This window comes from Schistocerca piceifrons, chromosome 5 (assembly GCF_021461385.2).
Source record: "Schistocerca piceifrons isolate TAMUIC-IGC-003096 chromosome 5, iqSchPice1.1, whole genome shotgun sequence".
In the NCBI taxonomy this organism is placed as follows: Eukaryota; Metazoa; Arthropoda; class Insecta; order Orthoptera; family Acrididae; genus Schistocerca; species Schistocerca piceifrons.
In genome coordinates this window covers 390,670,078-390,683,238 of record NC_060142.1, presented here as the reverse complement: position 1 = coordinate 390,683,238, position 13,161 = coordinate 390,670,078, and the positions used below count along the sequence as shown (strand labels likewise).

Sequence of the window (13,161 nt, the reverse complement as noted above, 5' to 3'; positions counted from 1 at the left end):
GTGTGTGTGTGTGTGTGTGTGTGTGTGTGTGTGTGTGCGTGCGCAAGACTCCCGATTTGTCCTCGTGTGTGATTAGTTACTGTTGAGTATCGTTCAGGTCTTCGTGCAAGTTTTTGTCTAACTGTATGTGTAGTTGGTGTCATTTCCATTGACAACTTGTGTTAAATGTTGTCGGCGTACTGGCAGTGAGTCGGTCGGTTGTTGCGGATTTAGGCGTCATGCGGCGCAATTAACTATTTTGATCGAGTACGATTTGAGTGCACCAGTGGAATTTTGTCTTTGGCCGTTAGTGACCACAACAACAACAACAACATCTGAATTGGATTTTTATATTGTTAAGATTTCTTGTTGGAGGCTTTCAGCTGTGAAAGAGTTGCTAAATTACAATAAATGACAATTAGAAGCAGAAGCTGACTTCAACCCTTAGCCCTTTCCACAATCCTATTACCTGTTCTGCCCAGCGGGTTTAGCGGGCGTATCATGAGTGTGTGTGCTGTTCTTAGCATAAGTTAGTTTAAGTAGTGTGTAAGTCTAGGGACCGATGACCTCCGCAGTTTGGTTCCTTAGGATTTGAACATTTTGAAGACATACATCAAACCAGTCTTCGGACTGAAGACCACAACAACGACAAGAATAGAAAACACGGAGCTTCCAGGCAAACTGTGTGGGAGAACGTACGCACCAAGGAGTCGCTGTCGCGGGTCCTCATGTGCCGGTCGGCGAAGCAGGCGAAGTTGGTGTCGAGCACGGCGGCGACGACGTCCGGGTCGCGCACGAGCAGCGCCGGCGTGGTGCGCAGGAAGACGCCGGCGGCGGGCAGCGGCGCGAGGCGGCGGTAGAGGCGGGCCAGCGCCTCGCCCGGCGAGCGCCGGCGCAGCTCGGCTGCCCACGTGTCGCCCAGCGGGAACAGCCGCGGCCGCGTCGACGCCACGCCCAGCCGTGTTCAGTAGCCGTAGTAGCGCGCGCGCGCCGCCAGGAACGCCACCAGCGCCAGCGCCACCAGCGACAGCACCGCCGTGATCCACTCCATCTGGCGGCTCAGCGCGTCGGCTGCCGGCTCATCAGCGCTGCGCTCGGCGAGGGGCGAAGGCGCCTAACAGGCTAGGGCCGGTGAAAACTGTGCTGTTTACTCGGAAATGTCATGGTGAGACAGAGGCTATGTACGAGGGTCTTTTTTTTTTCTTATACAGGGTGTTACAAAAAGGTACGGCCAAACTTTCAGGAAACATTCCTCACACACAAATAAAGAAAAGATGTTATGTGGACATGCGTCCGGAAACGCTTAATTTCCATCTTAGAACTCATTTTAGTTTCGTCAGTATGTACTGTACTTCCTCGATTCACCGCCAGTTGGCCCAATTGAATGAAGGTAATGTTGACTTCGGTGCTTGTGTTGACATGCGACTCATTGCTCTATAGTACTAACATCAAGCACATCAGTACGTAGCATCAATAGGTTAGTGTTCATCACGAACGTGGTTTTGCAGTCAGTGCAATGTTTACAAATGAGGAGTTGGCACATGCCCATTTGATGTACGGATTAGCACGGGGCAATAGCCGTGGCGCGGTACGTTTTTATCGAAGCAATTGATCGGCGTCTTAGGGAGCACGGAACATTCCAGCCTATGACTCGCAACTGGGGGAGAACTAGAACGACGAGGACACCTGCAATGCACGAGGCAGTTCTTCGTGCAGTTGACGATAACCCTAATGTCAGCGTCAGAGAAGTTGCTGCTGTACAAGGTAACGTTGACCACATCACGGTATGGAGAGTGCTACGGGAGAACCAGTTGTTTCCGTACCATGTACAGCGTGTGCAGGCACTATTGGCCCCCACGGGTACACTTCTGCGAATGGTTCATCCAACAATGTGTCAATCCTCATTTCAGTGCAAATGTTCTCTTTACGGATGAGGCTTCATTCTAACGTGATCAAATGGTAAATTTTCACAGTCAACATGTGTGGGCTGACGAGAATCCGCACGCAATTGTGCAATCACGTCATCAACACAGATTTTCTGTGAACGTTTGGGCAGGCATTGTTGGTGATGTCTTGATTGGGCCCCATGTTCTTCCACCTACGCTCAATGGAGCACGTTATCATTATTTCATTCGGGATACTCTACCTGTGCTGCTAGAACATGTGCCTTTACAAGTACGACACAACATGTGGTTCATGCACGATGGAGCTCCTGCACATTTCAGTCGAAGTGTTCGTACGGTTCTCAACAGCAGATTCGGTGTCCGATGGATTGGTAGAGGCGGACCAATTCAGTGGCCTCCATGCTCTCCTGACCTCAACCCTCTTGACTTTCATTTATGGGGGCATTTGAAAGCCCTTGTCTACGCAACCCCGGTACCAGATGTAGAGACTCTTCGTGCTCGTATTGTGGACGGCCGTGATACAATACGCAATTCTCCAGGGCTGCATCAGTGCATCAGGGATTCCATGCGACGGGGGGTGGCTGCATGTATCCTCGCTAACGGATGACATTTTGAACATTTCCTGTAACAAAGTGTTTGAAGTCACGCTGGTACGTTCTGTTGCAATGTGTTTCCATTCCATGATTAATGTGATTTGAAGAGAAGTAATGAAATGAGCTCTAACATGGAAAGTAAGCATTTCCGGACACATGACCACGTAACATATTTTCTTTCTTTGTGTGTGAGGAATGTTTCCCGAAAGTTTGGCTGTACCTTTTTGCAACATCCTGTTTATACTGTGTAGTGTGGATTGAAGAGATCTCCTTGATGACTTATTCTTCTAGGTTGGGATGTAAGGATAAAAGGAAAACACTTTATTTATTACACATTCAGTTAGGTTTGGGCAGCCGATCGTCATAGACCACACCACCCGCTCCTTCCGGCTCCACGATTTCTACCTCACCATTTATGGCCGTCCTACCCACCTCACTCCTACCCTCAAATACCTTGGCCTCACACTCGACCGCCACCTCACTTGGACTCCCCATCTCCTTACCATCCAACACAGAGCTCAGAACTGCCTCCGCCTCCTGAAACTCCTATCCGGCCAGACGTGGGGTCTGCATCCTTCCACCATCCTTCACACCTACAAATCCTTGATCCACCCCATCCTCTGTTATGCCAGGGTAGCTTGGATTTCCACCCCTCCCCGGTTCTATAAAGCCCTCCAAATCCTCGAACGCTGTGCGCTCCGCCTCGCCTTTTGCATCCGCCTTCCGTCCCCTTCGCGCATCCTCTACGAGTTCATCCCCTTCCCCCACCTTCTACTTGTCCTTGAACACATCTGCACACTATATATTGTCCGCCGCCTTGATCCCCCTCACCCTCTGGTGTCTCTTTTCCTCTCCACCCCAAACTAGTTGTCACACCTTTACCGCTGTGTCCCACCCTCTCTCCATCTCCACACCCTCCATCTCCTTTCCCAATGGAACTTCCACCATCTACCCCTCCTGCATGATGAGCTTCGCCCTGACATCTACCCTTCCTACCAACTCTAACCCCATCTTCCTGCCTCCTCCTCAGGGCTCCCTCTCCTCACCCTCCCTCCTCCTGAGCGGCTTCCCCCTCCTATTCCCCCTTCCTCTCTTGTGCCCCCTTTCAGTGTCTCTGCACTTCCTCCTGCCTTGTCTTTTCTCTTCATCTCCTGCCCCATGTGTCTCCTGCCTCTTAGTGTACCTGCACATGCCCCTACTCTCTTCATCCCGCCGCTTCCCCTACTGCCCCTTGCTCTCCCCTCCTTTTCCATCCTCTCTTACCTTTCCCTCGGCAGGTCCCTCCTGGCAGTTTTATTCTTCGTCATGTGTGCTCCAAGTGGGTTTTAAGTGTGTTGTTCCAGAGTGTTTTTAATACTGTGGTCGACTTTTAACCTGTGCATGCGCATTCAGTGTCTTCTCTGTGTTTTAAGAATCTCCAACGGTGTTTTTTAACTTTCTGGTGACTTTTTCAACTGTTCCCCATGAATGTCTCTATGTCAGTGTATTTTTACCTCCAATTTCTCCCCTTACTCTGTTTTATGTTCCCATTTTTTCCGCCTTATGCGTGTATAATTTTATTCTTGTTTTAGTTGTTGTGTCACTCGGCTGAAGAGTGGCGGATTGTGCCACTGACAGCCCTCCTCTGCCCACATGGGGCAGGGGAATGAAATCACAATAAAGAAAAAAAATTAGGTTTGGGCACTCAATGGGTCCTTTAGCCTGCAGTCTTTGGTGATGTCTATCTCCTCTGGAGGGTGAGACGTGTCTACACTGTTATGGGTGACTGCTTACTTGTCTTATGACATATCGCCTATGGGAGGGGGGGGGGCGGAGTAAAACGTTAGTGACTTCGGAACTCGATACTTGTGCCATCTTGCGGGGTTTATCATTCCTACCGATTGTAATTGTCGAACTTCGACCCTAAGGGAATCGATTTTGTCAAAAACTCGTAGAGCCTTGTCATGGACGTTCTCTTGTATAGTGGTCTCGTGGAGTGCGGTGCGGCTGTCGACGTTTCTTGTCCACTATGGAGCTCCTGTGATCCACTAATAGCAAATGTTTTGCAGCGTTTGGAGTTTGTTGTAGTTATAGATGCACGTAGTTCCCCACGAGGTGGAGCCATGTAACACTGTCGGTTCCACCGTTGCCTTATACAATTTAGCCTTAGCGTTGACATCCTGACTCTTCAGAAACAGACTCAATGACCTGGCCATCTTATGGGCTGCCGTCTTCTTGTCGTCAATATGCTGCGTAAAGAGTAATTTTTTGTCAAGGTAGACACCGAGGTACTTCACTCCCGGCGACCATGGGATTAATTGATCAGCTATTTGGAGTCTGTCGTTCAGAACTGGTTTCCTCCCTGTGAACATAACGGCTGCCGTCTTCATCGGGTTGATCGTTATCTTATTTTGCAGCGCCCAACGTTCCATTACAGCAAGTTTCCGTTGCATCCTAGCGATTAGCTGGTCCAAATGTCGTCCAGTTGTCAGAAAGGCCGTATCGTCCGCATGAAAACTCGCCGTAACAATGGGAACTGTTGGGATGTCATTTACATATAAGTTGAAAAGCAGAGGCGAAAGGACAGAGCCCTGCGGAAATGAGTTTCATTTCGGAGTTTTATCGTTGACTCACACATACAGTTCCCTGTCCTGCAGAAAGCTGTCTATGAGTCCAACGTAACAATCCGCAATAAGGGTAGTGCGATACAGTTTGACAATAAGGTTGGAGCGCCACACCTTATCGTAAGCTTTTTCGATGTCAAGGAATACACCAATCGTGAAGTGCTGCTTGTTATATCCTTCTTGTATCCGTCCGGTAATCCGTAGAAGTTGAAGTTCGGCAGATAACTTGTCCTTGAAACCGAATTGTTCGGGTCGTACAACTTCATGCGCTGTAAGCGTGTCATGGAGCCTCTTCAACAGCACTCTCTCGAGCACCTTGCCAAGGGTCGGCAAGAGGCTAATTGGCCGGTAACTGTTGGGTTCTTCTAGGTCTTTACCTGGCTTGGGTATTGGAACTACTCGAGTCGTCTTCCATGCCGCAGGAAAATATCCCTGCAGAAGACAGCTGTTGAAAATTCGGGTAAGGAGAACAGTTGTCTTCCTGGGCAACTGTTTCAAATCGGTGTTGCTTATAGAGTTGTTGCCTGGCGTGTTATTCCGAGTGTACGAGAGTCGTCCACAAAGTAAGTTCCGTTTCTATTTCTATCCGCGGCAGCGCTACAATTGCAGTTCCAAGCATGCGCGACAGTTACTCTGACTCAAGGAGAAGACATGTACGCCATTTTCAGATCGCTGCTGCCGACGTGTGCTTTGTAGTGCTTCTTCATAACGTCAGCCGTAACTGAAAATGCCGCCGCGTTTGTAATCAGATCTGTGATTCGTTTTCTAAGTGCAAAGAAAGTTAAACCAAAGGAGATTCATCGGTAAACCTGCGAGGTTTGCTGACAAAATGCTTTGAGTGATTCAACGGTTAGAAGATGGGTCAGACTGTTCAATGAAGGACGTGATCAACTGCACGATGAATAATGAAGTGGACGCCAGTCTGTGGTTACTGATGAACTGGTCCACACCATTGAAGAGAAGATTAAGCACAACCGTAAGTTTACACTTAGTGTCCTTGCTATGAAAGTTCGGCAAATCTCACGATCACAAATTCATGAAGTTGTTACTGAAAAACTGAAATTTCGAAAACTTTCCTCACGTTGGATACCCAAAATTCTTACTGAACAACATAAAAACTGAAGTGCACTGCCCATCCGTTGTTTTTTGACACAATACATTGAAGAAGGCGATGGTTTTCTTTCTCGGATAGATACGGGGGATGAAACTTGGGTATTGTACGACACCCCTGAAACAAAACGCCAATGAATGGAACGGAGGCACACTTCATCCCCAACGAAGGTTAAGCCTAAGCAAATCTTGACACCTCGAAAAGTCATATGCACCTTTTTTTGGGACAGAAAAGGCATTTTTCTGATTGATTTCTTACCACGAGGCCAATCAATCAATTTACATGGTTACTGCGAGACCATTAAGAATTTGCGCCACGCAATACAGAACAAGCGTGATGGATGTCAAAAGGTGTTGTTTTTATCCACGATAATGTCCGACCTCTCACGGCGAATGTGACCAACTCTTCCGGGAATTTCACTGGGACGCGTTTGATCATCCTCCGTACAGCCCGGACCTCGCTCCTAGCGACTTTCATCTCTTCTTACACCTAAAATCTGTCCTTGGTGGGCCGGCCGGGGTGGCCGAGCGGCTCTAGGCGCTACAGTCTGGAACCGCTGCGGTCGCAGGTTCGAATCCTGCCTCGGGCATGGATGTGTGTGATGTCCTTAGGTTAGTTAGGTTTAAGTAGTTCTAAGTTCTTGGGGACTGATGGTCTCAGAAGTTAAATCACATAGTGCTCAGAGTCATTTGAACCATTTGTCCTTTGTGGTCAACACTTCAACGATGATGACGAGCTGAAAGAACGTGTTACCACATGGTTGAATATACAGGCGGCAACCTTCTATGAAGAAGGCACACAAAAACTTTTACCACGCTATGACTAGTGTCTACAAAACTTCGGAAGCTCTGTAGAAAAGTAGTTTAACAGTTGTAGATATTTGTACAACAAATATTTTTTCTGTATCTGTGCACGTTTGTTTTATATAACCAAACGGAACTTATTTTGTGGACGACATACCTCGTATTAAAAATGTTCAAATGAAAAGGTGTGAAATGTCATAGCGCTCAAATCCCCTGAAATTTGCATATGCCGCTTTTTGATAACGTTGTGAAACATATAGGAACGCGAATGTAGGGTCGCCACCTCTCCCTAAAAAATTCGAAGCTGTGCTCTCAGCAGGCAAGGTGATGCTCACCAGCTTTTTCGACCGCGGTCCGATACTCATCGAAATCCTCGACCACGCACAAACTGCTAATAGTGACGTGTACAGTGAGACACACCGTAGCCTCTGCAAGTCCATCAAGAGCAAACGGCCCGGAATGCTCACGGAGAAGTGATTCCGCGCCACAGTGACATGCTTCCACGCGTCTCCGAGCTCACACAAAGTGTATTGGCCAAGTTCGAGCGGTAGCGGCTTGAGCCTCCGCCCTACAGCACGGAAATGTCGCGCTGAGACTTCCACGTGTTTGGCCCATTGAAAAAAACATTTCAAAGTGAAGCGCTTCAACTCAGATGATGAACTGAAGGACACAGTGGAGGACTGACTCGTGTGACAGCAACAGGAATTCTGGGATCAGCGAATCTTTTGGATACCTGTGCTAAAGCCTCTGGTGTTTAAGACCAGTTATACTCACAGTGTTGTTTCGCACCTATTCTTTCGAACACCTCTCATAAGTACAGAGTGTTGTGTGCATAAGTGCAGACGTTTCTACTGATTGCTGAGGCCAGCGTACTGAGTAACACTACTTCAGTATTTACTTAATGTGTAGACTAATAAATATAGATATTACAAGTAGTATGTTTTTAGGTTAATTAGTACCACGAAGTTATGCGTGCCACAAGCAAGCCATTAATGTTTATTTTCCCCCGGGCAGCACGTCAGATATTGAAGTGCGGACACGTAGAAGCCAAACGGAAAGTCTATACTCATATGCATAGTCCACTTCATGGCACAGTTATGACCATGCAGAAAACATCAGGTAGTAAATTATGTGAGATGTTTGAGAGAAAACTGTTAGGCGCAGTTAAAAAAACAACCCTCACACTGAACTGGGTATATATTAAGGTTCTCAGTTCGTCTGAGCAGTTGCGTATGAGCATTGCCTTCTCCTGCTTGTGGCTACTAGAAGTGTGGCTGTTAGTTGTCAGAGCAGTAGTAGCACGCAGCCAGATGCTACCCAGAAAAGTTTTTCTGGTCCGCCCAAGCCGCCAGATTCGCACACGGACGGAGTAATCTGAGTCGTAGTGGCGTGAGTTCTCCACGTGACCCATGTTTATGCTTTGTGATTTTACTGTTTTCTCTTCGTTTATGGCTCTTACGTCTAATAGAAACAAAATTTATTTCTGTTGCTGGAAGCTGTCAAGTGAATTAAAATACTTTCATGTAATAACTGGAGACTAAAATATGTTATTAGTTTCAGTTTTGTTATTTTGAAATTTTTTGTTCAGAAACGATAATAGTTTGTTTTTTTTATTCCGATTTTGGCCGTCTAGGGACCGCGTTAAACAACTATTTTTCAATGTACATTTCTCCTATTGCGCTCCTCCTCTTTTCTCTTCTGCCAATATGTCTTCATCCTCTCTCTGTGCTGCTCCCTTCGGTCTTCTGTCCACACTGTTCCTCCAGTTCTTCTCTTCTTCACTTCAAATCCTTCAAAATGTTGAATTTTGTCTCTCATTAAGTCTCTGTTGGTTATATCATCTTCTCCTATACCCATCTCCTCTAAGTCTGCTTTGACTTCTTTGAACCAGGTAATTTGGGTTCTGGGGTTCTTGTCAAAAAACATGAATATTTTCTTTGTCAGCCTTTCATCATTCATTCTTTTCAAATGGCCGTAAAAGCTTACTCTCCTCATAGTATCTCCCACTTTCTCAATTGTGTCATACACTTCTCTATTACTTCTAAGCTTCCAAGTCCCATTCTCAAACCTCGGTCCAAGTACTCTTCTAATGATTTTTCGCTCCTTTTTTGCTATAGCTTCCATTTCCTTGTTAGTGTTCATTGCTAAACATTCAGATGCATACAGACACTGTGGCTTAATCACAGTGTTGTAGTGCCTTATTTTTGCGTTAATTGATACTGACTTCTTGTTGTACACATTCTTTGTTAGCTGGAATGCCATTTCCATTTTTCTTGTTCTTGTTTTATTTCCGTCTTTATCTGAAGCATTGGGCTGGATGATTTCCCCTAAATATTTGAAATTAGAAACCTTCTTTATCTGGCCATACTTTGTAATCATATTGTTCGGTGCTTCTTTAACATTGGTTAGGTACTCTGTGTTTTCAAAGGAGATTTTCAGTCCTGCTTTTTCTGCTGTTTCATTCAGAATATTGATCTGTTTGACTGCTTCTTCCAAACTTCCTGCCAGAATCGCTAAGTCATCAGCAAAAGCGAGGCAATCTACTTCTAATCCATCCTTTATTCTTCCTAATCTGATTTTTTGTATTCCTTCTTCAGTCGTTTTCTTCCTCCACTCTCTAATAACTTTTTCTAACACACAGTTGAATAGGGTAGGTGACAACCCATCTCCTTGTCTTAATCCTGTTCTGATTTTGAATGGTCTGGATACCTCACCACGGAACTTTACTTTTGCATAGGTATCCGTAAGTGTTTCTTTGACGATTGCGACTGTTTTCTTGTCTGCTCCAAACTCACTAAGGATGTTAACCAAGGTTGTTCTGTCAACAGAGTCGTACGCCTTCTTGAAGTCAACAAACGTGATAAAGATGTCTTTTCCTCTTAATCGTCTGTATTTAATAATTAACTTCAAGTTTAAAATTTGCTCCACACAAGATCTTTCCTTCCTAAAGCCTGCTTGGCATTCACCAATTTCTTGATCAAGTTGTTTCTCCAATCTGTTTTATAGGGCCTTAGATAGAATTTTATACGTTACCGGAAGTAAAGATATCCCTCTGTAGTTATTTGCATCGGTTTTATCCCCTTTCTTGAAGATGGGGTGGATTAATGCAGTTTTCCATTCTTCCAGTATACGTTCCGTTCTCCAAATCTCGTTGATTATTCCCAGTAGTTTTTCTTGAGTTGTATTATCCACACTTTTCCACATTTCTGCAATTATCATGTCTTCCCCTGGTGCTTTATTGTTCTTAAGGTTTTTAATGATTTCTCTGATTTCTATGAGGCATGGGGGTTCAGAATTATTGTTTACTGTGTTTGGGGTGTTGGCTGGTAATTTTTCAATAGGTTCCTGACAGTTGAGGAGTTGTTCGAAATATTTTGCTAATATTTCACAATTTTCTTCATTATTCATTGCCAGTTTTCCACTGGTATCTTTAAAACACAGATTTGGTGCTACATATTTTTGTAGTTTCTGTCTGAATGTGCTGTAAAAGGATCTGTTATTGTTTCTCTTAAAATCTTTATCCATTTGTGTAAGTTGGTTCTTTTCAAATAGTCTTTTTACTGATCTAATGAGTTTTGCTGTAGAAGATCTTTGCTGTTTGAACTCCAGGTAGTCCTTATCACTTTTGGTTGAGTGCCATTTCTTCCATGCCTTCATCCTTTGTTCTATTGCTTCCTCACATATCTCATCCCACCATTCGTGTTTCTTTCTCTTTTTCATTTTTGCGACTTCTTGAGCAGATCTTATCATTCCTTCTTTTATATCTTCCCATTTATCCGAACATATAACTATGTTTTGACAGAATTCTTCTCTTTTCTCTTTCAAGATGTTTACGTCTATCTTTTGAGTTTTCCTGTTTTGTATTTGTTTCTTTCTTTGTGGTATGAAATTTAATTTGATTGTCGATAAGTAGTGGTCAGTTACAATGTTTGCCCCTTTCCGAACTCTCACATTCATTATTTCTTTTTGATTATAGTGTGTGATGGCTATGTGATCTATCTGGAACTCTCCAATACTTGTGTTTGGTGATTTCCATGTTTTCTGTTTCTTAGGAAGTTTTTTGAAATTTGTATACATTAATTTTAAGTTATGATCCTTGCATAGTTCTATTAATCTTTCTCCATTTCTGTTTGTCCTTTTGTGAGCCGGGTAGTTTCCTACTGTTTTTTTGTATTTTTTTTCTTGGCCTATTTGTGCATTGAAGTCCCCAAACAGTATTTTCACATTTGATGTTGGGATTTTAGAAAGTTCGTGGTCTAGACATTCCCAATATGTATCTACTTTCTGAGGGTTTTTCTTATTGTCATTTTTGATGGGTGCGTGGCAATTAATAAGTGTATAGGTTTTATTTAGGGCGCGGAATGTGAGAAAAGACAAGCGTTCATTAGGTGACTGGAAGTCGGTTATTGAGTTTACCCAGTTAGATTTCACGATGAAGCCTGTTCCAAGGTGGGGAAGGCCTCTTACACATGGGTTCCAGCCTTTCTTTCCTTTAAATATCCTGTATCCTTCATAATCCATTAAATCTTCATCTGTAAATCTGGTTTCGGGCAGCGCACATATTTGGATTTTATATACCTTCAAGACTTTGGTGAGCTGCTTCAGTTTTCCCGGCTTCAAGAGCGAGTTAATATTTAGGGTTCCAAAGAAATGTACGTTGTTTTTCTTCAGTTTAGAGGATTTTGAATTTCTTGAACGACGTGGTGCTTCAGGCTCTCGAGAATCCTTAGGCCTGATTGCGCTGCTGTTAGCGGCGGAGGATTGGTTACCTCCTGGAGTAGTTCTATCTAGAGAAATTGACATCATGCATAGTTGTTTGAAATTCAGGGGGGAGATGGCTTTTTGGGCCATTCCGAGGTTAAAACTGGGATTGTAAGTTCCAGAGTGTGTGTTCAGCCGCTCCTAACATGGAGAACAGACGCTGTTTGTAGCCGCTCCTCTAGCAGTTCAGAGGCTACATTTCTTTAGTTTTTGGTCCGCCCTGGGTATTTGATTTCCCCAGTACCACCTATATCTAGGAGGCATTCCCCTATCCGCCACCTGGGGAGGCGCCCGATGGGGGTACTAACAGCCCCACATTTTTTGTTCAGAATCGATAATAGTATTTATTGTCAAATATTAATTTTAGCTGCTTTTTTATTTATGGTAGAAAACATTTCCGAAGTTCTGCTACAATAGAGTCTTCTATTCTAGCTTTGTAAGGTTTTAATAACTTCTTCAATTGCTTTGATAGTTGGGGGTAAACTCTCTTCTAGGTTTTCGTTAGTGTTTGAATGTTCTAGCTTATGGATTTTTCTGGACAATTAAGAAGCTGATCAAAATGTTTTGCAAGTGTTTCGAAATTTTCAGCGGTACATAAACCAAATCACTGAGCCTCGTTCTTTGTCGTTATATTTATCTTTGAAGCACATCTACCTTCCTCTTTAAATCTTACTTTCTTCTCTAAAGATCTAATGGAGGAGGGCCTTTTTGGCAGTTTATCCGCGGAAAACACTTTCAAGCTAAATTACCTCACATACTCTCTTGTTTTAGCACCATCGAGCCTGTAGCATTTCCACTTACAAGACTAATAATCATAACTAAATCGAATGTATTCATTTTTTGTTTATAAAATGAAATGTTATTTATATTTTACAACTAACAGTTTTACATTGCGAGGAATAAAATAAAATGAAAAAAAATTATTGGTATGAGTGGGAACCAAAGCCGGGAGTGCAAACTTCCAGTCTGCGCATTGTGCCACTCGCTCAGTGTCGTCAGAACAATGAAGGGTTCTTTAAAAAGTCGTGATGCTCTACACTTGCACAATACACTACACGCAATTTCAAAAGAGAAAAATACTGACCTGGTGCTGTGAGCAACGTAGTACTCATAGTGTCAGAAGGGATGACGTCAGATCAGAGCATGCGCACTCAAAGACAAACAGCTGCATCCCTTTTCTAAGTTAGCTGGGTTGATTGCCGTTTCAGCATTCGACGCTAGTTTCTAGTTATCGCGGAGAGAGCACTACAAAATATGTTTTCGTCCGTTTTATTTACATACCACTGCCCATTCGAAGAAAACTGGTGTAATTTTAGTACAATTTCAGGCTCGCATTCTAAGAGAAATATAGTAATTCCAGCTCGCACTAGAAGCGAAATGGCATGATTTTAGGGTGATATTTTCTGT

The 13,161-nt window shown here is 44.1% G+C and overlaps 1 protein-coding gene across 1 annotated transcript in view; it reads right to left on the bottom strand.

Annotated features, from left to right (window-relative positions):
- Positions 1 to 1,030, bottom strand: part of LOC124799020 (cytochrome P450 6k1-like) — a 74,261-nt gene extending 73,231 nt beyond the window's left edge. Inside the window, exons 1-2 of the mRNA XM_047262557.1 lie at positions 952 to 1,030; positions 683 to 882 (exon numbers count right to left, since the gene is read on the bottom strand). Coding sequence (XP_047118513.1) covers positions 683 to 882; positions 952 to 1,030 — 279 coding nt within the window. The remainder of the gene's footprint in view (positions 1 to 682; positions 883 to 951) is intronic.
- Positions 1,031 to 13,161: the final 12,131 nt, after the last annotated feature.